Source organism: Ahaetulla prasina, chromosome 3 (assembly GCF_028640845.1).
Source record: "Ahaetulla prasina isolate Xishuangbanna chromosome 3, ASM2864084v1, whole genome shotgun sequence".
Classification (NCBI taxonomy): domain Eukaryota; kingdom Metazoa; phylum Chordata; class Lepidosauria; order Squamata; family Colubridae; genus Ahaetulla; species Ahaetulla prasina.
This window is the reverse complement of record NC_080541.1, coordinates 167,636,390-167,660,358: the sequence shown is the minus strand read 5'-3', so window position 1 is coordinate 167,660,358 and position 23,969 is coordinate 167,636,390. Positions and strand designations below refer to the sequence as shown.

The following is a 23,969-nucleotide window of genomic DNA, read 5'->3' as shown; positions in this document are numbered from 1 at the left end:
TGAAAGTAGCCCACGTTGAACACAAACATCAGTTGACCACAGGAAATATTTTGTACCATGTCATAAAATGCTTTTATTATTTTTATATCATAAAATGTTTTATAAAATTTGCCAAATTTCAATTCCACGGGAGTCACGGGTCCTGGATTTTGGATACATTCTGTAAGTTAGCCCATCTGAGGTACTTCTGAAAATGTTTTGCCCTGTGATTGCCCAGTTAAAGATTACAGACATGAGAATTTTAGCAGTATGTTGATTAAAAGAATCTCCAATTCCTTTTTCTTAGGTGATGGAGACCTGTGATGATGGCTGGACTCTAACCGGATGTAATGCCCAGTCACATAGCTTCAACACTCTTGGGGCATATTCAATGGACAACACCTGTGTTGTAATCAGCCAACAAGGAAGCAAAGGAGCAACCGCAGTTGCCATCTGCTGCAGAAAGAGGCTCTTAGAGGATGAGAAGCAAAGTTCCAGTAATAAGTGACAATTCTACCTTTCTCCCCCTCCCAACTATCCAAAGGACTCACAAATTTTGACAATTGCCATATAGGGTCACACTGGCAAATAGCAGGACTCCAATACAGTTGCGGATTACTTGTGATAGCCTTAGCACAACTATTTCAGAGGCTGCAATTGTGCAAAACATTGTCCCTCTAGCAACATTCCCATTGTTGTTATCAAGAGATGGGTGTCTTTGATGTCACAGTAGTATCAGTTAAGATATTGTAAAATACCTTTGATCAATCTTTTGAACATGGTTTTTCAACAACTTTTTAGTTGCAATCAGTGACTTCCAGGCTTTTTAGAGTATCTATTTTGTCAATCATCCATTAGTTCAGTGCATTATGCTAATAGCTGCGTAGAAGAATAGAGGAGAAGCGGGCAGAAGGATGAAGAAGTAACAGTTTCTGTGTAATTCTTTAGCTTAGTCACACAACCTTTCATTGGTTGAACCAGAAATGTCTGTGTATATATGAGTGATGCTTAAAACTGTAAAAGGTGAAAGTATTAATACTATAAATCTGCCCAGGATAGCAGATTAATTGCAGAGCATACCAATTAACCATACCAATTATATCCTTTTAAAAATATTTTTATATGGTAAGTTGTATGGTAATATTTTGCAGCAAACATAGGCAAGCCATGGGCTGTATTAACCCTTCCTTCTAAAGGCCCATGCAATTATTAGAATATCCTTTGTAGTTAAACTGTTACATAACAATTTAACTGTTTAATGCTTTAAAAGGAAACTGGCATACCTGGGAGATATTCTCGGTTCAGTTCCAGATCAGCAAATATTGCAATAAAGTAAGTCACACAAAAGGGATGCGGTGGCTCAGGGGCTAGGACGTTGAGCTTGTCGATCGAAAGGTTGGCAGCTCAGCGGTTTGAATCCCTAGTGCTGCCGTGTAACGGGGTGAGCTCCCGTTACTTGTCCCAGCTTCTGCCAACCTAGCAGTTTCAAAAGCATGTAAAAATGCAAGTAGAAAAAATACGGACTACCTTTGGTGGGAAGGTAACAGCGTTCCGTGTGCCTTTGGCGTTGAGTCATACCGGCCACATGACCATGGAGACATCTTCGGACAGCGCTAGCTCTTCGGCTTTGAAACGGAGATGAGCACTGCCCCCCAGAGTCAGCAACGACTAGCACGCATGTGCGAGGGGAACCTTTACCTTTTTAAGTCACACATTTTTGGGGGGGGGTGGAGGGAGGGTTTCTGACTGCATATAAAAGTTATGTTTGCACTCTATGTGTAAAATCTTACTATGTCTAAAAAACAATGTACATACCATAATTAAGGTTATTACTAATGAGCAAATGCTGTTGGAAAAATGGTGCCAGTAGATTTGTTCAACGCAGGTTTGCCATGAGCCTTCAATTTACTAAAAAAATGCAGTATATGCAAAGGTGAGTAAAGCAAAACACAATAAAATAAGGTACGCCAGTATTCAAATACAATTTGATAGAGTTGGGAAGTGTTTCTCCTGCTTTTGCTCACTTCTTGAAATTCTATGGTTGCAGCTCTCAACCTGAGACAGCCTGGTCATCTATAATCTAGATCAGGGGTGTCAAACTCATGGCCTGCAGCCTGGTTGCATTCTATGCTGGCAACGCTCACCCCCAGTTTAACGAAGGTGAAAAAAAAGTTGCAGTATGTCACGTGATGTGTCGTGGCGAGTTTGACACCCCGATCTAGATTGTACACATTGTTGTTTTCTGTCATCATTCTCCAGTGCCATTGTACAAAACTGCTTAACAATGGGTTGTAGCCGGTCTGAAATAGGATTTTATCCTATTGTATCCTTATACTAACTTTTGAGAAGCAGAAGTTTCTCCTCTTTTATTTCACACAGGAAACAATTACCTTAATTGTATTACTTAACATATTAAAATTATTGTAAATGAACTGTGTTAGCTTCTGTAGCCATGAATGGAGGAAGCTGTGCAAAAATGAGAGCAGTTTTTTCTAAGGAGACTGGATCAGTGTAGAGAACTACTTTTCTCCTAGATCAGGGGTCTCCAACCTCGGTCCCTTTACGACTTGTGGACTTCAACTCCCAGAGTCCCTCAGCCAGCAAAGTCCACAAGTCTTAAAGGGACCGAGGCTGGAGACCCCTGTTCTAGATAGCATAACACTCAGTTCCATCCTCTTATGATGAGGATTCTGAAAAATACTGGGAACTGTAGCTGAAAAAAAATTAGCATCGGGCCCCAGGAAAACTACTGGATCAATGAAATATAGTTTTATACAAGCAAACCTGAAGCTTTTAAAAGCACTGAAGATTTAGGACTCCTGCATGAGTGGCTTTAAGGCAACCATGAAACAAAGTACATGCTGGGTAAGTCGCACCAAACAGTGTAGTTTTTTACTATCATGTAAATATTTCCCTCTTACCAAATGTTTAATTGCCTATATAATTGAATCTTTAACCATGTGTATGTTAAATTACTAAGTAAAAATATTTTTAACTAAGGGACTATATACATGTTTCCTTAAATGTAAACTTAAATGTAAGTTTAGTTCAAAGTAAATGTATATTGGAGCCTGTTGCATTTTTGCTTTAGAAAGGGCAAAAAACATTGAATCATGAATAGAGTAAACTGCATGTGATTCTTTATATGTTGTTTTGAAATTAATACTCAAATTTATTATCTACTGTAATTGCTTGAGAAGATTTCTTTGTGCTGTGTATTTTACATTTTTATCTGGAATCTATTTATTCTGTTTTATATAACATTTTATAAAGCAATTTCTTTTTGAAATAAAGTTTCATACAATTTTAATGTGGCTGCATTTATGAAGCTGTACTTAAACCCCTCCTCTGCATTTTTCTACAATTATATTTAAGGAAAGGGGAAAGGAAAAAAAAATCTAATTTTTGGTTTTTTTCATTAGAGATTCAAAGTCATACGCAATACCCATTGTAAAATGTGTTGCAGAACAAAATACTTTAGGAGATATATAAATTACCAGATTATATAGAAGATAGGTATGAAAAATATCCTTAAATACCCTTACATCTTTTCGTATAATATAGCATACTGATATTGTTCTGGTGGCGCAGTGATTAGAAGGCAGTATTGTAGGCTAATTCTGCCCACAGCCAGGAGTTGATTCTGATGGGCTCAAGGTTGATTTAGCCTTCCATCCTTCGGACGTTTATAACATGATCCAGATGGTTGGGCGCAATATGCTGACATTGGTAAACTGCCCAGAAGGTGCTGTAAAACACTTGACACCTATGTGGAATTTTCAGCAGATATTTTCTCTTTGCACCCAGAGAGAGGAAAATCTGCTGCTATGTAGGCTCAAACTCACAGCCTCTAATTGAGGTGAGACCTCCAACTCTAAGCCACCACACTGCTCTGTTTTTTAACTTAATAATCAGGCATCTTTTTCTTTTTTTGGTGAGGGATAACCTTTATTCCATTGACCAGGATTTTTTTTTCCCCTCAGGGAAACTGCCTCTCCCTTCCATTTTTTCACTGCCTTGGGAACTAATTAAACACAATCGTACACAATGAGAAGATGCAACAGAATTGTAATTGCCCCAATCCTAGAGAACATTATGTATAAAATGCATTTTTCATCCAAAAGGACTAGCAGTAAAAGAGATCGCAACATAAAATGTGTGACAATTTGCATGGCAAATTAGTTTCTAAAAAAAAAAAAAAAAAGTCTTCAGCCGATTGATGTGATAACAGCTGGAAGCCAAATAATTGACCAAATATTATATTTGAAACCATAGCCATTAACTCTTTACACGCTGGGAGTGAAGCAGAAAACAGTTTGCTGTGGTTTTAGAAAGTATAGTGGTGAAACAGATCATCCTGTGATTCTGAAAAAAATGCCCTGCTTCAACTTGGGATGAGACCCCCTTTTCCATAGGAAACGATGAAAATTTAAATGATTTTGGACCGATGCTTTCCTCTTCAGATCAGCTCTAACTTGCTTTCATTTAAATTAAACCGAAGATAGGGTGACACAGGATGGGATAGGAACAACATTTATTCTAAACTTTAAAACACTGTATTAAAATGTTTGAAGGCTTAATAAAATATCTTGAGTTCTGCTAACTTCACTGAAAGTACTACCTTCAGAGAAGACATTCAGCTGAAGCGTCATTTTTAACAATACTTCTCTGACTCACCCATATGGCAGAGAATTTCAACTGGAAGATGTGCGGCTGTTTCCAGCAACAGTGAAATGACCTGTTATATTCACAACTAGTGCACAACAGTAATTTATGTGCCAGTTCAGTTTTTGTAACAGTAATAAAAGAAAAAAAAGAGAGGCACTTTTTGGCTCCTTGTGCCTTTGACTTGGCAAATTGTCCAGGCACTCTGAGCATTTCCCCCCAGTTCATGTGCATGGTATATTTTGTATAAATTAAGGCAAAAATCCTTGAACAAAAGCAAAAGGAAAAGCAAATGAAGAAAAAGCTGGAAAAAAAAACCCCTGGGATTCAACATTGGTGTGGAAAAAGGTGTTGAGTGTAGTTTAAGAGATTATTTAACTGCATTTCACGTGGTGAACAAAAGCATACTCAATAATATTAAGTTCAATTTGTTTCCAGTTATGAAAGAATTACACTTGTATTTCAAGTGCTGCCTGGCTAAGCAAAACAGCTTGCAATCCTTTGCCTGTGTTAATTTTTTTTAAAAATTGAAATGTCCCTACTTTACTCAAGTAATCATGGAAAGCCGATTTTCACTTTTTCAATTTAAAAGTATAAGCAAATGATTGCAAATCACATTATTAACACAACGGTTTATTCAATATGTCTCCAAGTAGTAGAAGGATGATTTAAGGAGGCAAACAGCAATAAAATTCTGTCTTAAAGTGCTTTTTTTGTTAAACTTACTCATCATTTTCTAAAAAGTTCTACTGATGCCATAATTGTATTCTTGGAATAAACAAAGCTCTTTTATTGCTCTTACCCTTTAAGCACACAGCATCAGGAAAAAAGGTTACCGATTCCAGACTAACTTGTACCAAAACCATTCCATAAGGAATAATCATCCTTACATAAAAGGCTCTCTTAAAAACAACCCTTTATGTAAAGCACTATACAAATTACCTAGAGACATATTAAATACAAAAGTCCTTGTGTAAATTTATTCTTAACTAATATTTTACAATGCCAAGTGTAAATCACACATTTTTTTTACATAAATTTGAATATTCCTATTCAATATTTTAAAAAAAAGATTAAAAATTTGCCATTTATATGTAAAGGCAATCTGATTTTTTTCTTCTGTATAAAAACCCAAGTCTTATTTTTTTCTTTTTTCTTTTTTTGGTGAGGGATAACCTTTATTCCATTGACCAGGATTTTTTTTTCCCTCAGGGAAACTGCCTCTCCCTTCCATTTTTTCACTGCCTTGGGAACTAATTAAACACAATCGTACACAATGAGAAGATGCAACAGAATTGTAATTGCCCCAATCCTAGAGAACATTATGTATAAAATGCATTTTTCATCCAAAAGGACTAGCAGTAAAAGAGATCGCAACATAAAATGTGTGACAATTTGCATGGCAAATTAGTTTCTAAAAAAAAAAAAAAAGTCTTCAGCCGATTGATGTGATAACAGCTGGAAGCCAAATAATTGACCAAATATTATATTTGAAACCATAGCCATTAACTCTTTACACGCTGGGAGTGAAGCAGAAAACAGTTTGCTGTGGTTTTAGAAAGTATAGTGGTGAAACAGATCATCCTGTGATTCTGAAAAAAATGCCCTGCTTCAACTTGGGATGAGACCCCCTTTTCCATAGGAAACAATGAAAATTTAAATGATTTTGGACCGATGCTTTCCTCTTCAGATCAGCTCTAACTTGCTTTCATTTAAATTAAACCGAAGATAGGGTGACACAGGATGGGATAGGAACAACATTTATTCTAAACTTTAAAACACTGTATTAAAATGTTTGAAGGCTTAATAAAATATCTGAGTTCTGCTAACTTCACTGAAAGTACTACCTTCAGAGAAGACATTCAGCTGAAGCGTCATTTTTAACAATACTTCTCTGACTCACCCATATGGCAGAGAATTTCAACTGGAAGATGTGCGGCTGTTTCCAGCAACAGTGAAATGACCTGTTATATTCACAACTAGTGCACAACAGTGAAGTAATTTATGTGCCAGTTCAGTTTTTGTAACAGTAATAAAAGAAAAAAAAGAGAGGCACTTTTTGGCTCCTTGTGCCTTTGACTTGGCAAATTGTCCAGGCACTCTGAGCATTTCCCCCCAGTTCATGTGCATGGTATATTTTGTATAAATTAAGGCAAAAATCCTTGAACAAAAGCAAAAGGAAAAGCAAATGAAGAAAAAGCTGAAAAAAAAACCCCCTGGGATTCAACATTGGTGTGGAAAAAGGTGTTGAGTGTAGTTTAAGAGATTATTTAACTGCATTTCACGTGGTGAACAAAAGCATACTCAATAATATTAAGTTCAATTTGTTTCCAGTTATGAAAGAATTACACTTGTATTTCAAGTGCTGCCTGGCTAAGCAAAACAGCTTGCAATCCTTTGCCTGTGTTAATTTTTTTAAAAAATTGAAATGTCCCTACTTTACTCAAGTAATCATGGAAAGCCGATTTTTACTTTTTCAATTTAAAAGTATAAGCAAATGATTGCAAATCACATTATTAACACAACGGTTTATTCAATATGTCTCCAAGTAGTAGAAGGATGATTTAAGGAGGCAAACAGCAATAAAATTCTGTCTTAAAGTGCTTTTTTTGTTAAACTTACTCATCATTTTCTAAAAAGTTCTACTGATGCCATAATTGTATTCTTGGAATAAACAAAGCTCTTTTATTGCTCTTACCCTTTAAGCACACAGCATCAGGAAAAAAGGTTACCGATTCCAGACTAACTTGTACCAAAACCATTCCATAAGGAATAATCATCCTTACATAAAAGGCTCTCTTAAAAACAACCCTTTATGTAAAGCACTATACAAATTACCTAGAGACATATTAAATACAAAAGTCCTTGTGTAAATTTATTCTTAACTAATATTTTACAATGCCAAGTGTAAATCACACATTTTTTTACATAAATTTGAATATTCCTATTCAATATTTTAAAAAAAAGATTAAAAATTTGCCATTTATATGTAAAGGCAATCTGATTTTTTTCTTCTGTATAAAAACCCAAGTCTTATTTTTTTCTTTTTTCTTTTGTTTTGCAGCATCACAGAAAAGCAAAAGTTTTACATTCACTCATTAAATGTTCACATAAAAGTTTCAATTACTTGATAACTGTTCTTAAATGGGTGGAATCTTGACAGGGTTTTGTTTTGTTTTGTTTTACTCATGCCTAAACTAGCATCTATAAGAACCATAGCAGATGCCGGGAGACTTTCATAGCCTAATGCTGGAACTTCTCAACTGAAGAATACTTTTAACTCATTACAAAGTACCTATTGATCTTTTGAAAGCATTTACTTCAGATTCCTCTAAAAGGGAAAACAAAAGGATTCCAGCCATATCACGAAAGTGCTGGGTATTCTCCACTTCAGAGGAGCTTTTCTCCTTCAGCTTGCAGCCATCAATTAAGTATCCACATCTTCAAGGTCACTTTTAGGTTCACCAATCATCATGGGAGATACTGAGCCCTTTAAAAAAATACAAAAGAATTAGAAAGATTATGCTGTTGTTTAAACTGAACAAATAGTTATTGCTGGAAGGTATCATAAATGATGCCCTGTGCATCATTTAGCAACTGCCTTTTAGAAACCAGAAATTAACCCTACATTTTTTCATGAAAGAAGCAGATGGATTGCATGTGAAATTAAGATAGTCCTTGGTTAATAACTGCCTGTTTAGCAATTGTTCAAACTTACGATAGCACAATGGTTGCTGGGATAAGTGATTTGGGTGCCTGGCCACTTGCGTGCATTTACAATGGTCAGAGTGTTTTTCAGTCACATGATCACCGCTTGCGACTTTCACAGCCACCTTCAGACCGACAAAATTCATGGAGAAACCAGCAGGAAGTCATTAAGCCTCAGTCATGTGCTTAACAACCATAGCTTAATTTGCTTACTGACCAAAGTGGAACTGATGTTGTTAAGTCAGGTGTGGTCACATGAAGTTTCACTGAATAATCTTGACACACAGCAACAGGGTTGAAGATTCCAATTACAGTTGTTAAACGAGGACTACCTGTTTTAGACTAGGATAACACATCATGATTAGGAGCACTAAAACAGAACTATGTATGGAATTTGCTATATTAAAAAGCAGTGTACTCAACATATGGCACTTAAAACAAATTCATGGAAGACAAAGCTATCAATGGTTCCATGGCATGATGATTTTAGAACTTATCTAGAATCAGCGGTAACTCTCTTTTAATATCGGTTGGTGGTGAAAATGAGCAGGAGAACGCAAATGTATACAAGTCTTCCTGTTACTGGGTACAGAATTTATATTGTCATATGTTGTTTAACAAACTAAATAGAGCTTTTATTTGAATATTTTAAGGTTTGAATTGTTAATTTCATTTAAGGAAATACTTTCAAAACTTTGACTATATCAAAGGTTAGTTTAGAAATAAATGCAATATAAATTAGATCAGCACTACCATGAACTATTAGATGGAATATAAATACAGTGCATTGTAATAATATAATCTTGCTATGACTATATTGTGACATTTTACCTGCTACATAATGTTTGAATATTGCCCATGTTCACCATTTCCTTTAGCGCTGGCCTGCCACTGAAGGCAATAGGGCCTTAAAAACAAAGCACATCACATAAGCTATTATTAGGACTATGTGAAGCTTCAGATGAATGAATTAATTCAAAGTTTGATTTCAATCATCCCTTCAAACAGAATCTTTGCATTAATTGAAGGTATTACACTGAATCAAGATCCATGGAACAGCTTCAGAGAAATTTGAGAATCGTTAAAGGTTCTGATTGACATCTTGTATTCTATTAGTATCTGCCTAGTTTATTTGGAGGGAGGGAAACTGAAATTTGTTTTGCTTCTTCTTTTTGTTCTTGCACAGTCCTCTTTTGTTTTCCTAAATTAATGGGGTTTAATTCCTATTATTCCAGTTTGTGTCTGATGTAATTGTAGTTCTTCAGTTTTTCAATCTATTTCTCCAACCACTTCTACTGATCATTGTTTTTATTTCTGGCCAGAGACTGTCCCTGTCTTGTGTTGGTTGAGGTGACGTAAGTCTTTTTTTATGAAGTGGGTGAGTAAATCTATAGAAGTATGCTTAGTATTATAACTGCTGTATATATGCAAACTCTTTCTTTGTATTATAATATATTATGAATGCAGTAGTGATTACATACACATTTCTCAGTCTCAGCACATAACATGTAATTCCTATAAGAGGCTAATTTTTAGAAGTTGGAGTAAAATATTTCCCATGTCGTATTCTCTACGGGTTTTTTGCTAGACATTTGATAGGTTGCTTAATTTTGTCAAATAGGTCATATATGTCATGGATTAAACAAAACCATCCTACGTACCTGTTGTAAATGTCTGCCTTCATTCTCATTGGCTGGACTGGTCTCGGATCCATTACTGCTTCCTGATTGATCTTTTTCATTCAGCAAGGCTGTGGCATATGCTAGTGTGTCCTAAAAGAAGAGCGTGAGAATTAAAAGCGAAGGTAGTGTGTTTAGATACAATTGGAAGTCACCGGGGAAAAGATGATGTGTAGTAATTGGAAATGAATTCAAATTACATACCCATCTTTCCTTTCAACCCAAAAATCAATAGAAATATTCCACTTATAATATTCCCACATAGTAGCCTTAATATCTATTTATCACTGTACATGTTTCAGACAATGGTTTAGAGTATATGCTTCAAAAGCAAGAGCAAGCCCAGTGCCTTTTTTCAGTCTTCTCTGAGTCTCCCCTCATCTCATGAGATAGAGGTGGATACTTTAATGATTCTTGTTAAAGAAGCAGCTGCTTTAAAATACTCTAAACTTTAAAAGTACTTTAAAGTACTAAAGTACTTGTCTCTTTCTGCTTTCTGAAACAGTTCCTCCAAATTATTTTCTATGCATGCATAACCCCAAAATATCACAATATAATTATTATGCTAAATTCTATAAAGAACAAGAAAGCTCTTACATAGCAAAATCCTTTTGTTTCATCTGGGTATTTAAAAAAAAAAGCAAGTGTCACTCTTAAAGTAAAAGGAACAAAAATGTAATAAACTTACAACCAGTTTTACTGACCTGTGCAGAAATAGTGCGCTGAAAGGTTTTGGCAGTTGAGGTTTCATTGGATATATTACTTTGTGGAGCCCAGTAGTGTTCAGACATCTAGAAAAATGTGAAAACATGAAAGAAATAATTAATGAAAACCGCACAGCAAATCGTTACTGGATTGGATTTCAAAAGGAAATCAGTTCCAAAAACAAAAATTTCCTGCTCCCTCTTTCTTATCATTGACCCACTGAAGGAACTTCTGAACCATGGTGAATATGACTTACTGATTTACATTATACCTATATATATATTTAGTTTTGTAATAATAAATAGTACCTTTATTTGAAGCCACTGAACAGCCCAACTCCAATGATGAGAATTCTCCTTAAAGTAATCTTTAGCAGCAGGACATCTTTAAAAAAGAGAAATTATGAAAATTATGTATCTGAGATATTAAAGGATTATGTTCCTCTTCTCTTTAAATTATTCCAATTTACAATACAAAGCAGGGAGGATAAAATATTTCAAAAGAATATTAGCAGTAGTTGTATCTTCACATAAACACATAGCTATTTACAATCCTGTTTTTTAGTAAAGGTGTCCTCTCTGTGAGACTTTTTCTGTTGAAATTTACAGTGTTTCTTCATGCTGTTTTTTCTCATCCCAAGGCATTCCTATGAGTATATTTTTCATCAATTCTTTTTAATGGTTTGTTAATATTGTCTCTTTCACCAATATTTCTATATGTTGACTAGTTAGTAGCAGTTACTCTGGCAATGCTAATATTTCCGCTGCCTACATTACAGAGGAATGAACGGGAGTGAAGTACTAGTTCCAAGTTCCTATTGTGTTCTATAGCCACAACACTCCAACCTTTGAATCTGGCTTTGAGTTTGATACAAAAGATATTTAAAATGTAATCCACATCCTAGTATATTCAGAGAGTATAACCTGGCATGAATAGCACCCATTCTTCACTTTTACTACATACTTACTTTTGAGCAAGTGTGACTAAGAATTTGACACACTGATAGCAACGGCTACTGTCCACGTGGTTACTGTGATGCATCAGAGCTGTTAAGAGACGGTATGAAAACAATAATAATTTATAAAAGTAGCCACCATCTTGAGCAAACAGATTATAAACAGTCTCAATGCTAATGTGTCAAGCACAGTTTACAGCTCTTTTACACCTTCCATTTTACTTCAACTTATCTTTGTATGTTCACAGTTAAAACTCCATTTCATGGTGCATTAACTGTTGCCGATCATGACATTTGCTATGATTTTACATTTAGATATCATGCCAAACCAAGCTGCTTTTTAATCAGCTTGGCAATGTCTGAATTTAGGCTATGGCTCATTATCTTTTACTCGCAAAGGAACTCTTTTTACAGATTAATATACAGCAAAATAAGCTTTAGTAAGCAAGTTGCAGATATTTTAAATCTGCAACACAGCCTGAATTTATAATCTTTTATTTCTCCAATATCATCTACTTAAATTGCAGCACTCAAAATGCCCCAAAATACTAAATATGAATCAAGTTGCTATCACACTTGGCCAATAAAAAAATTCTATTCTATTCTATTCTATTCTAAATCTGCACGACTATTAATCTTCTCATCGTTCCTATCACCCATTTCTTTCCACTTATGACTGTATGACTGTAACTTTGTTGCTGGCAATCCTTATGATTTATATTGATATATTGACCATCATTTGTGTTGTAAATGTTGTACCTTGATGAAGGTATCTTTTCTTTTATGCACACTGAGAGCATCTGCACCAAGACAAATTCCTTGTGTGTCCAATCACACTTGGCCAATAAAAAATTCTATTCTATTCTATTCTATTCTATAATGAGAGAAATACCTCTTAAGGAGTTTATTTACTTCATGCATAATTCATACTTATATGGCTGCCCATCTCACAGACCATTCTTGAATTACTGTATTTTTCGGAGTATAAGATGCTCCAGAGTATAAGACACACCTTATTTTTGGGGGAGGAAAATAAGAAGAAAAAAAAAATCTGCTTGAGAGGCTCTCCGTTTGAGAGGCTGTGTTTGCAGCCTCCAAATGCTCCGTTTGCAAAGGAGTTTCTCTTTGCAAAGGCAGCCTCTCAAACGGACCTTTTGAAGGCTGTTTGAGAGGCTGCATCTGCAGCTTCCAGAAGCATGGGGCCCCAAATTTTCACCCTCTTTTAGGTTGGGGGAAAAGTGCATCTTATACTCTGAAAATACGGTATATATTTTATTTCTAAATTCTTTTTCTGAATACCTTAAACAAAATTCATCTATGAATATAGAGACTTGCAAAATTTTTCTTCATTTCCAAAGGGATTTCCCAAGTAATTAAACATCAGGAGTCTGGTGCACTTTTTCCAACTAACTAATGTTATTACAATTTTATAAAATAATTAGAAAAGCTGCTGCTAGTCTCCTATTTTTACCCATCTCAAAGAATAACATGGCTTTCCTCTTACAATGCCTACAACCAGAAGCACTCACAAAACTAAAGTCTCGTAGTATTTGAAAATACTGTTGTCTTGTTGGGATTCATTGCATGTTTCTTTGAAACTCAGTTACTAATTCTATGCAGTGGTACTAACCCAGCAATCCATTTTCAGTCTCAAATGCAAATTTGACCCGCTCTATTTGTAAAGGATCTTCAATAATCTGTGAAACAACAGAGAAGGTTAGGCTAAGCTACAATGAATCTAAATCCAACATTTCAAGTCTACTTAAACAAGAGGTATAATCAAATAAAAAAGTTTATCACTTTTAATCAGTTACACTGAGGCTTGTGGTGCACAGTTTCTATTGAAAGCAATTAGAATAGAATAGAAACTTTTTGGTTTAAGCAGAATGCTATGTCAAGCCAGATAATGAAAAATAGGCAAAATTTTAATATTAGTCACAGCTAAGTATCTACCAAAGTATAATTTAAAAGTCACTAAAACATATGGCATTTACAAATTAGGTCCTAATATGTAGAGATATTAATTTTGGGGGGCATTTTTATGTATATTTTAAAGTGCTGAGAATAAAGTCAAAAGCTTTAGTACTAAGTTCAATAGCATACCCATTCAGTACCATTTCTAAGAACAACAGAGACAAGCTTGATATGAGGGAGATTTTATTTTTTAATCTTACTACTTACCAATAACTCATGTAAGAGATGGAAAATATTCTTCAGTTCATGAGGTGGAGCTGTCTCCAGTTGATTCTGCAAGCGAAAAATATAAATTCAGGCAAGCAGAAGGTACACAGGTAAACTACTATATTTATTTGTATTTTAGAAACATTCATTGTAAAAGAATAAGAATAAGAAATCATAGACATTTTGTAACTCCTTAAAGTAATAGCACGGAAAACTAAAGTGTGTATCAGTCCTTAAGATTCAGAAGGAATCAGCAGTTGCCAAGAGACCACACACAATGGAAACCAAAATTTCTGTTGTAGAGTGCATATTCTTAAATCAGTGCTACAGGGGCTGGGTATCAGTTCTAGAACAATTCATGCCTTGAAAATTGATTACGAAAATTTACCTTGATGAAATGCAACATGGTAAGGGAAAAGTGCTCATTGCAAAAGCAGCAGTAGACCACCATCTCAATAAGGATTGAGAGTGATCCAGTTAGCTCCCTTAAAGCGTGCATCACCTTTGAGAGAAGAGCAAAGGATTATCATTATTATTTTAAAAACCAGTACACTATATAACTTGGTAAGCATTTCATTACATACTTATTTGGTATCTCTTCACTACTTGGGTGGTACAGTAGTATTGTAGTTGCAGTAACATCATTTCTAAACAGTGTTCTGAGACTGGATTCTAGACCAACTTGATTAAAGCCTTAGTTCTCGATTATATTTAACTCATCATAAAATAGATGTAAAATAGCTGCTTACCTCCATTAAATAAGGCTTCCCCTCAGATAGGAATATCAAAGCTTCTACTTCTTCATGAAGGGCCAAAAGTGGCCCTGAAGTAGTAATGCTAAGGGGTGAATGCAGGGCAAACAAACCAGGAGCTGTAAGAGAAGTACAAATATAAAACTACACTTGGTCCTGAAAACCCCCCCGATAATAAATAATAATTTAAAAATGATCAGGGGTAGCAAACATACTGCAGCTATAACACAGTCATCTAGCTGGGGTCATCGAGAAAAACTAGAAAGACTTACCTACATTCCTCTGTGAGGAGACATCTGAATTCAAGACCAGCAATGCCACAGTATTATGGAGGAAGCCAAATTCCCGGGCTTGTGCGGAACTCCATCTGCGATTCTGTTTTTTAAGTATATCAAACATTGTATAAGCACTCATAGTTCATTTAATATATATTTTCATGCATTAAAGGCATGAAGACTGATTCAACCAGGCTGAATGGCAACAGCATGCTTTCAGAGTGATTTGATGAAAAAGTTACCACAGCCAAAATAAGGAGATGTTGTTGTCTATTCAAGAAGAACATAAGCTACACCATCCTGAACTTTCAAGTAGCTTCAAAAGAATGGGCAAGCTGGAGGGCAGATAGATTAGACTTTCTAGCATAGCCAGCATCTAAGCTATGTATTCCGTTAAACTGTCAATACTCGATTGAAAATCCCATTAATGGGCATACAGGGTACTTTAAGAAGTAGAAACTCAGAGTTATTCCATCTGAATCACATTTATCCGACAGTCTCATAATTGGCAGATACAGGTAATTTAGGCCAAACAGCTCTCATACTCTCTTACTTAGGGATTATTTCCGAATGAACAGAAGCTGTAATTTCAGGGGACGTTGCCCATTCTTGGGGAAAAACAATATGATTGCATTTCTTGCAGTCTTCCTGCATTCAAAAGCAGCAGTGGTTGCGATAAAGCCTGCAGAGTGAAGGGGTCTTCTCAAAGTCCCAACAATTAGGTTTACTAATTAGGTCTTTTAATATATTTTTAAAATTTTATATTATATGTATAAATGTGTTTTATCTGGCTGGAAACCGCCCTGAGTCCTTTGGGAGAAGGGCGGTATAGAAATCAAATCAATCAATAAATAAATTTACTACTAAGTTTCTGAACTATACTAAAGTACATATTCTGCTCAGAGACTGAAGTGTTATCCCTATGCTCATACCTGGTTATTCTGCCGGTTGGGACCAAGAAGGAAATTGATCATATGACTCAAGGCACTATGCCTGAGGAGGAGGTCACAGGCTCTTATACCCTGCTGTAGAAGACAGGAAAAACAAAGGGTTATGTTCTAGAAAACATGGAGAAACCACAAAATGAGGTTAAATATTTAATTATAATTGATCAAGCACTTACTCTGAAATACTTCTTAAAACTTATCTGATTACATTCAACTACTGGTATATTGATCTACAGACTTTAAATGGCTCTGTGAGACCAAACTACCTGGGCATTTTTACTTTGCTTTTTTCCTTTGAGTTTTTTTCCTATTAGCTCAATAATAAGACGTGATTGATCTGCCAAAACTATAACATAACAATTAAGAGGTAATTATAGTATAATACCTTTAACTAAAACCTACTTCTTATACTGTTCTGTGAACTACCGTATTTTTCGGACTATAAGATGCACTGGTGTATAAAATGCATGAAGATTTCAAAGAAAAAAAATAGTTTTTGCCCCCAGGAGCATTCTGCAAGCCTCCCAAACCCTCTGCGCACCCCGTTTTTTGGAAAAAAAAATGGAACGAGTGGGGCAGGGCTTCAGGAAGCCAAAAATGTCTGTATTCGGTGTATAAGAAGCACCAACATTTCCATCCTATTTTAGGGGGGAAAAAGGTGTGTCTTATACTCCGAAAAATACAGTACTATGCAAAGAATAGCAAAGGGTGGTATTTGAAGCAGCATCAACAGTACACGATGAGGTTAATGACTGTAAGTCTTCAGACTATTTTAAATTCTTAGGCTTAGAAAGAAATCTGCTTCCTTTTCAACACCAACTGGAACTGGCCCTGCAGAAAGGAGAAGAACCATTGTAACATGGTACCTCCCACTCCAATCCCCTGAGCCATCCCAAAAGAATACAGTTTATAGTATAGAAAGCCTCAGAAAGATCAAGGAGGACCAGGATGCACTACCCCATCCCACCAGAAGTTATCCTCAACAACCACAGCCAATGTTGTCTCAGTACTATAACTAGGCCTGAATCCTGATTGAAAAGACTCAAGATAATTCACTTCTGCAGGATCCATTCTGGTTTGGTCAGTGGGACCAGAGGTTTAGTCTTCTGAGCTTTTGGACTTGTGCTAGAGCCCATTCTCTGGGAACTTGAAGTCTAAGAAATGGGCCCCTTTGTTGTGACCTAGGCTTACTGAGTCATTAAAACACACAAGTAGGGCCTCTGGTGGCTCAGACTGCTAAGATAGTTTGTTATTAACACAGCTACTTGCAATTACTGCAGGTTCAAGTCCCACCAGGCCCAAGGTTGACTCAGCCTTCCATCCTTTATAAGGTAGATAAAATGAGGACCCAGATTGTTGGGGGCAATAAGTTGACTTTGTATATAATATACAAATGAATGAAGACTATTGCTTAACATAGTGTAAGCCGCCCTGAGTCTTCGAAGGGCAGGATATAAATGCAAATAAAAAAAAAAAGTAGTCCCAAAAACCTCTTTTATTGCAACAGCTGTGACTTACTTTCATTCACAGCTGAGTCCCAATTAGTTGCAAAAAGTTCTTTGGGAGAAGTCCTTCGGGATAATCACCAACCTTTATCTCTCTTGACATGCTGCCAAAGATCTACTTGGCAAAGCTACATGGAGTCCAGAATCAAACAGAGATGTCGACTGGGAACAGAATTAATAACGTTGCTTTCCTGCAAAGGGCCCACATGCCTTTGTTCTTCTTTTAAGCCTTATGGGAGGGGCCAATCATCTCCAGGCCTTACTCCCAAGTCCTCCCTTTTGTTTTAACTATTCTTGCCTTCTGGCAGCTCTGCGCATGCATGCACTAGGAACAGACTCCTCCTGTTCCTCTGCCTCTCTGATGTCTGACTCTGGAGGCTCCGGAGTCCGCGCATAACTCTTAGATGGCCCTGGCCCCATCTCTGCCTTCAATGTAGAGCCCTCATCCAAGCCTTCCCCAGACTCCAGGACTGGCCCATGTTTCTCCCCAGCCTCCTCACTGTCTGACTCCGCTGCCAGCTCCACAGGCTGCTGGCGGACCACAACACCCTTGTCAGTCAACAGGAGTACTGACTTACCACCAGTTTCATTGGTGGAGCTTACAATGTCAGCTGGCGACCCCCAGGGGGAGAGCCTTCTCTGTGGGAGCACCTGCCCTATGAAATGAGCTTCCTCTGGCGTTACGATTACTCCCCGACCTCCGGACCTTCCGACGTGAACTCAAGACCTTTCTGTTTTACCGTGCCGGGCTGGCCTAATGCATTATGGTTTTTAATTGGTTTTTTTTATCATTTTTCTATTAATAGTTTTAAATGGGGTTAGTCAAATTGAATTAGATTTTTAAAATGTTTTTAATTTTATTTATAAAATTGTTTTTTATGTTGGCTGTAAACCGCCCTGAGTCCTTTGGGAGAAGGGCGGTATAAAAATCAAATAAATAAATAAATAAATAAGTTTATCAAGTAATTAAGAGGGAGGGCTTGGCAGAACAAGGAGACAACAGCCAACAAAATAGCCAGCCCTCAACACCCCAATCAGTATCTAAAAAGTCACACACAACAGGCACCATATAAATACCACACACAGAACAGCTCAAAGCACACACACTGCTAGAGAGAAGTTCCCTGAGAATGGGTTCCAGCATAAGTCTAAAAGCTAAAAGACTGAACCTCTGGTCCAACTGACTGAACCAGATTGGAGCCTGCATCTTGGGACACATATATTCGCCTTCGTTGTGATAATCCATTTCTTTCAGAGCCTTCTGGTACTTCCTCAAAAATCTTCCCTAGGAGAACTTTGAATTTCAGTTTACTTTTCTTATGGAATAGCAAGTTGAAACTATCACTTCGTATACTATAGAGAGCTTCCACTTGGCAAAGGACAGATTTTTTTTCTATGCAAGACTGGAAATTTTTTGCAATATAGCCTCATTCTTTTATCTAATTACAGCAATCTGAAAAGTAGATTTTTTTTTTTACCTTTTGTACAAAATTGTTGAACAAGAAGAAGTACTGGGCACAATTTTTACAGTTCTCAGGGACATCTTTGTCCAATAGGTTCAGCAACACCTCTATTAGCTGATGCAAACTTTTTAGCTGTCAAAAAAGTAAAAGTAAGGCCTTATTTGAAATTATCAATTTAATAATTCAAGCTTATAATGAATATAAAATATTACAGATGAAAGCAAAAAATATTTTTTCAAAGCTTGCAATAAAGCTGACACTTTCTTAAAGTCTTAAAAGTCAGACAGACTTGAAACAAGCTTTTAAAAGAATCATAGCAGATGTTTTCATAAAAAATATCTACTGAATGTAAACATTCCATTCATAACAATTAGAAGTCATATGATTCTTGTCAACTAATTAACAAATTATAGAAATTTACTAATATGCAATGAATAAAAGAGCAGTGTGGTTTTTACATTACTGACCTTTTCTTGATGAAACAAGGCACTGTCTAAGGTTTTTTCAAGAATTGTGGCTACAGCAACTCTCACTTCTCTTACACTGCATTCCAGCAAAAATGTTCTGAAAAATACCCCATCATTGAGAAATGAAGCCAAACTGAACTGTTTCATGCTCTAATTTAAATTATATTTGGTTTTTTTTTATATTCCTACTGGGAAACCTAATATTCACAGGTGCAGAGAGACTAGATAAGATAATTATCTCTAGGGTTATCTACAAACCATAGGGTTATTGTGGGTTATTGTGGGCCTGCTGATATCTCTGCACATTGTTTTTTCACAACTACATAAACTACATAAACAGAGGCTATATAAGTAGGGGAATTTGAACTGGAAAGGATACAATATCATGTAATCTTATCAAACAGATTGACCAACTATGTTAGTACTTACTTAATAAGTTCTCTTCCTTCAGCTTCAACTAAATATTCAACTAACCACTGACAAGCATCAAAACTTTTAGAAACTAAAGCATCAATGGTTGCAATCCATTCTTCTGTATCAATCCTTAAAGGAAGCAAACAGAGAAATATTGGTATGGCCAGAAAAGAATGAGTGTATGTGTATTCTTAAGAAAAAATAACTTTTAAATAAAATGTCACCTGAGTTTTTTCTTTGTTCGCAGATATGTTTGGAAGAGAAAATGGACTGCTAGTTGTAGACTCACTTTTGCCATAGATGGGTAATGCGTATGCTTCAACTTTGTCTAGACAGAGAGACATTAGATTATATAGATTATATAAGACTGCATTTTAGTTTAGTTCCTTAAACATAATTCTTATGTTATAATTATATAAGTTGTAAAAGCCACTTTTAACAAGAAACTGGAAAATAAAAGTTTCTTTTAGAGCTACCATTCAATGAAATAAATGGCTACCAAGCCAACCTCTTTCTCCCCATAACCAGTGACTGAAACTGTTCATTACTAAACAGTACTTGAACTCTCTAATTCTTGCATAGGTTCCCAAAAATACAATATTCAATAGTATTAAAAGCTATTATGGAATCCAGCAGATCCAGGAATGGCACAATCTATTTGTTCAGCTCCTAATAAAAAGTGACCAATATGAATCCCGGTTAAATAAATATCTAGATAATCCATTTCCTCTAATGTGCTCAACAGTTGATCCCCTCCGTTCTCTCAACAATCATCCCTACAAAAGGAAGTACTTAGGATTGGACAGTAATTATCCAGGATAACTAGAACCATGCAGCACCTCTTTCAAGCCTGTTGGCACAATCTTTCCAAAATATTGATAACCTATGATATCTGGAGACCATAGCTTTCCAGTTCTCTGAAGGAGCTTGGAAGAGCCTGCTGAGCTAATTCTAGGGACTAGCCTGTCCATCTTGTCTGAGTTCACAGGTTAGCATATTTATTTATTTTATTTATTTATTATATTTGTATACCGCCCATCTCCCGAAGGACTCAGGGCGGTTCACAGTCAAAAAACAACAGAAAACATATAATAGATAAAAAACAGCTAAAAGAATAGATAGTTAATTCAACTGATGCTCTAACTTTTAAATACAAATTTAAAACCTCATTTAAACCCCTTTTTTAAAAATCCCAATTTAAAATTACATTCAAGCTAGTCCTGCTATTCGAAACAGCAACGTCTTCAGCTCGCGGCGGAAGGACTTGAGATCGGGAAGTTGACGAAGCCCCAGAGGGAGCTCGTTCCAGAGGGTAGGGGCCCCCACAGAGAAGGCCCTCCCCCTAGAGGTCGCCAGCCGACATTGTTTAGCTGACGGTATCCGGAGGATATATATATTGATATATATCAATATCTGATATTGCATGGACTTAATAACTGAAATATTAAATTCACTACTTACAGCATTTAATGAAGCTAATGACAGAACAAAACTAAAATAGTCACTGCAGTAGACATCCCTGTTCTTCATAAATTTCAGGTTTTCATCTCTTACCATCTGAAAAGCAATATGTAATAAACCAGTATCAAGGAATTATTTAAAAATATGATACTGTATGAGCAATAAAAGTATTATGGTAGGAGTACAGGTTATTCAGAAGCTATATATACATATATTAGAAATCTCACTAAAAACTTTTTTATAATGCTTCATAAATGCCTAACAAGCATACCATTTCCTTTCACAATAAACTGGATTATGCAAAATGCTAAAAAGGAATGTAAATAAGTCTATGCCTTCCTTCTTTTATCATATGCACCCACACTAACTTTTGTTTTCTCTTTTCATACTTCTGACATATATTTTGGCCTTTTCAGTCCTAATTAAATTAGACCTTCATTTTCCTGCATGTAACTCACTGGTTTCACTTCATTAAGATGTTTTGCAAGGGCAGAAAGTTATGGTAAGGTATGGTAAAACACTGTTGGTGTAAACAAGATTTTGTTTATACTAAATAAAGCTTCTGATCTTAACTATTCTTTCAATTTTGCTTCAGATCTTCTTTATGAGTAGTCATATATATATATACTAGTCATTCTCCTTGTCTTCTAAATCTTTTCCTTTCTTATTAACACAAGATTTTTGCTTTTGTCAAATGCTTGTGATGGTAAATGCTTTGGACTGCTAAAGGATTGTAGCAATATCATCTATAAACAGGAATGGATTCTTCAAACAGCAGCTTAAAGCATGTGCTTTAAATTAATTGAAGCAAGCTAGTAAGGCCAATTATTGATAATGAGCAAAATGTAAATTTCCAGGATTATTAGTGGTTTGTTTCAGAACTGAAACTACTATATTCTATACTATACTATATTCTATTCTATTCTATTCTATTCTATATATTTATACTTCAGCAAATGAACATATAAACCTAACTTTTTAACGACTATCCAGGTGCTGTAATTATGGCTTACCTGATATATTCGAACTGGCATCTTCTCCACAAATAATCCTTTTTTCTCTCCTTTTTTGACCAATTTAGTCAAAATGGACAGACGGTCACTACTAGGTCTGTGGGGCCGTGGAGATGATTGTGGTGAAATATCTGGAGAAGATGGAGCAGACCTGAAGAAAATATTACAAACATAATTGTCCATCAGTTTCCATACTTCAAGTTTAGTATTCATCCTGCATTGTACATCTGATTGCACAGCTTGTAAGAGAACTCAGTCCTATCATATATTAAATACTTATAGATTATACAACAATGCTCCATATCAGAGGAACTCTCACCTCTTTGCACATTTTTGTGAATTTGTGAAGTTTATCACTCCATCTGGTGATTCACTTGAGGTTAGTATAGGACAAGAAATACATATTTTAAAAGGATAGAAATCTAAAGGAATGGATAAAAACAGTGTATTGCTAATGTGGTCAACCAATTTGCAGCCATGGCAAAAACTGTTAATATAACTAAGTGTCATGATGGGAATCACTAGCTGGCAGGAAGCCATCTATCAAATTAAAATATTGCTGTGATTGGCTGAGGATTCTGATGGCTAGACCCATGGGTTTAGATAGCACTCAAAACTTCCTTGCTTTCTCACGAGGAAAAAAAAGCTATATAGATAAGAAGTTTGAGTATTATAAATTAGGAAACCCTTTTCTTTTCTTCAGTATCTATTTTCAAACTTCTCTTGGCTTTCCCCAAGCTCTAAACATGTTGCAACTTGTCCTGGGATTATGTGTAGTCAGACACAGGCTCAAGGATACCCTTTTAAATAGGTTTTGTCCTATAAGGACAGGATAACCTTAATTTTGGAGTCAGAAGTACTGAAATTCTGCACATGAATCAAATGCTGGAATTTAAGGATAAGAAATCTTACAAGGTGAGATCCTCAGCTTCTTGGCGCACAACACTGACTCGACTTTTCTTTGGCAAGACTGGGGAGTTCTGTTCAGAGACTCGTTGATAGAAGAGCATGTAGGCATTCCAGTAGCGACGGCGAACATCAGGATATGGGTTTGCTGAAGAAGCAATGAAAGAGGGAAGGAAGGAAATATTCAGATTGGGAGATCTGATTTCCTTAGTAGGAGTATACATAAAGTAGTTTCTCATGGTAATTATAATGGTGGCTGTAGTAAAAACACTCTCAATAGCTGAGCGTCCCATCTAGAGAGCACTAAACAGAAATCTGCCTTCCCCAGTTTATTCCATTAATTTTGGCACAACCAATGCTAATGACTTGCCATACTTATTAAGATTTCGGGGAGGGGGAGATACCATAGCAGATTACATTGCTCAGCTGGCTATACAGTTTATTACATTTTAAACCCCGAATCAACTGGTATTTTTTTGTACTTATTTTTATGTTATCTATTCGATAAAATGAATTAGTAACCTAATTATATATAACAGTCACATTTGTCAGTTTCAAGACTTGATAAAAGCTTTTTTCAAATGATTGTTTCTAATAAGGTTAAAATATGCTAAATATATTTGTAAGAGATAATTAAAATGTAGGCGTATACTTACATTGATCATAAACCTTTGGTCTATACTCTCCTCCAAAACATTCATATTCCAAAGTTTCATCATTAAGTTCAAATTCTTCAACAACAGTGTCATTAAATTTATACCATTTTCCTTTCCCACTTCCCCTGTGGTTACAGAAAAAAAAAGACAGACTATATTAATTTTTGAACATGGTGCTTTAAATGTTTCAGGTGATACATTAAAATAAAACTTTACCACAACTTATATTTTAAATGCT

The 23,969-nt window shown here is 35.8% G+C and overlaps 2 protein-coding genes across 5 annotated transcripts in view; one reads left to right on the top strand and one right to left on the bottom strand.

The window, feature by feature from the left end:
* The window catches only part of PCSK9 (proprotein convertase subtilisin/kexin type 9), a 31,284-nt gene extending 28,025 nt beyond the window's left edge, over nt 1-3,259 (top strand). Inside the window, exon 12 of the mRNA XM_058178941.1 lies at nt 287-3,259. Coding sequence (XP_058034924.1) covers nt 287-487 — 201 coding nt within the window. The 3' untranslated portion in view covers nt 488-3,259. The remainder of the gene's footprint in view (nt 1-286) is intronic.
* A 2,803-nt stretch (nt 3,260-6,062) lies between these two features.
* The window catches only part of USP24 (ubiquitin specific peptidase 24), a 92,366-nt gene continuing 74,459 nt past the window's right edge, over nt 6,063-23,969 (bottom strand). For 3 of the 4 annotated variants that reach the window (XM_058178937.1, XM_058178938.1, XM_058178940.1), the window contains 19 exons: nt 23,732-23,856; nt 23,082-23,223; nt 22,170-22,320; nt 21,157-21,252; nt 19,920-20,023; nt 19,711-19,824; nt 19,282-19,378; nt 18,830-18,946; nt 15,832-15,924; nt 14,897-14,999; nt 14,622-14,743; nt 14,261-14,374; nt 13,873-13,938; nt 13,322-13,388; nt 11,704-11,782; nt 11,045-11,120; nt 10,736-10,822; nt 10,014-10,124; nt 6,063-8,134 (listed from right to left, as the gene is read on the bottom strand). In XM_058178937.1, coding sequence (XP_058034920.1) covers nt 8,072-8,134; nt 10,014-10,124; nt 10,736-10,822; nt 11,045-11,120; nt 11,704-11,782; nt 13,322-13,388; nt 13,873-13,938; nt 14,261-14,374; nt 14,622-14,743; nt 14,897-14,999; nt 15,832-15,924; nt 18,830-18,946; nt 19,282-19,378; nt 19,711-19,824; nt 19,920-20,023; nt 21,157-21,252; nt 22,170-22,320; nt 23,082-23,223; nt 23,732-23,856 — 1,927 coding nt within the window. In that variant the 3' untranslated portion in view covers nt 6,063-8,071. Of the gene's footprint in view, nt 8,135-9,183; nt 9,260-10,013; nt 10,125-10,735; nt 10,823-11,044; nt 11,121-11,703; nt 11,783-13,321; nt 13,389-13,872; nt 13,939-14,260; nt 14,375-14,621; nt 14,744-14,896; nt 15,000-15,831; nt 15,925-18,829; nt 18,947-19,281; nt 19,379-19,710; nt 19,825-19,919; nt 20,024-21,156; nt 21,253-22,169; nt 22,321-23,081; nt 23,224-23,731; nt 23,857-23,969 lie in introns of all 4 variants that reach the window. The other variant, XM_058178939.1, reaches the window with a different exon arrangement.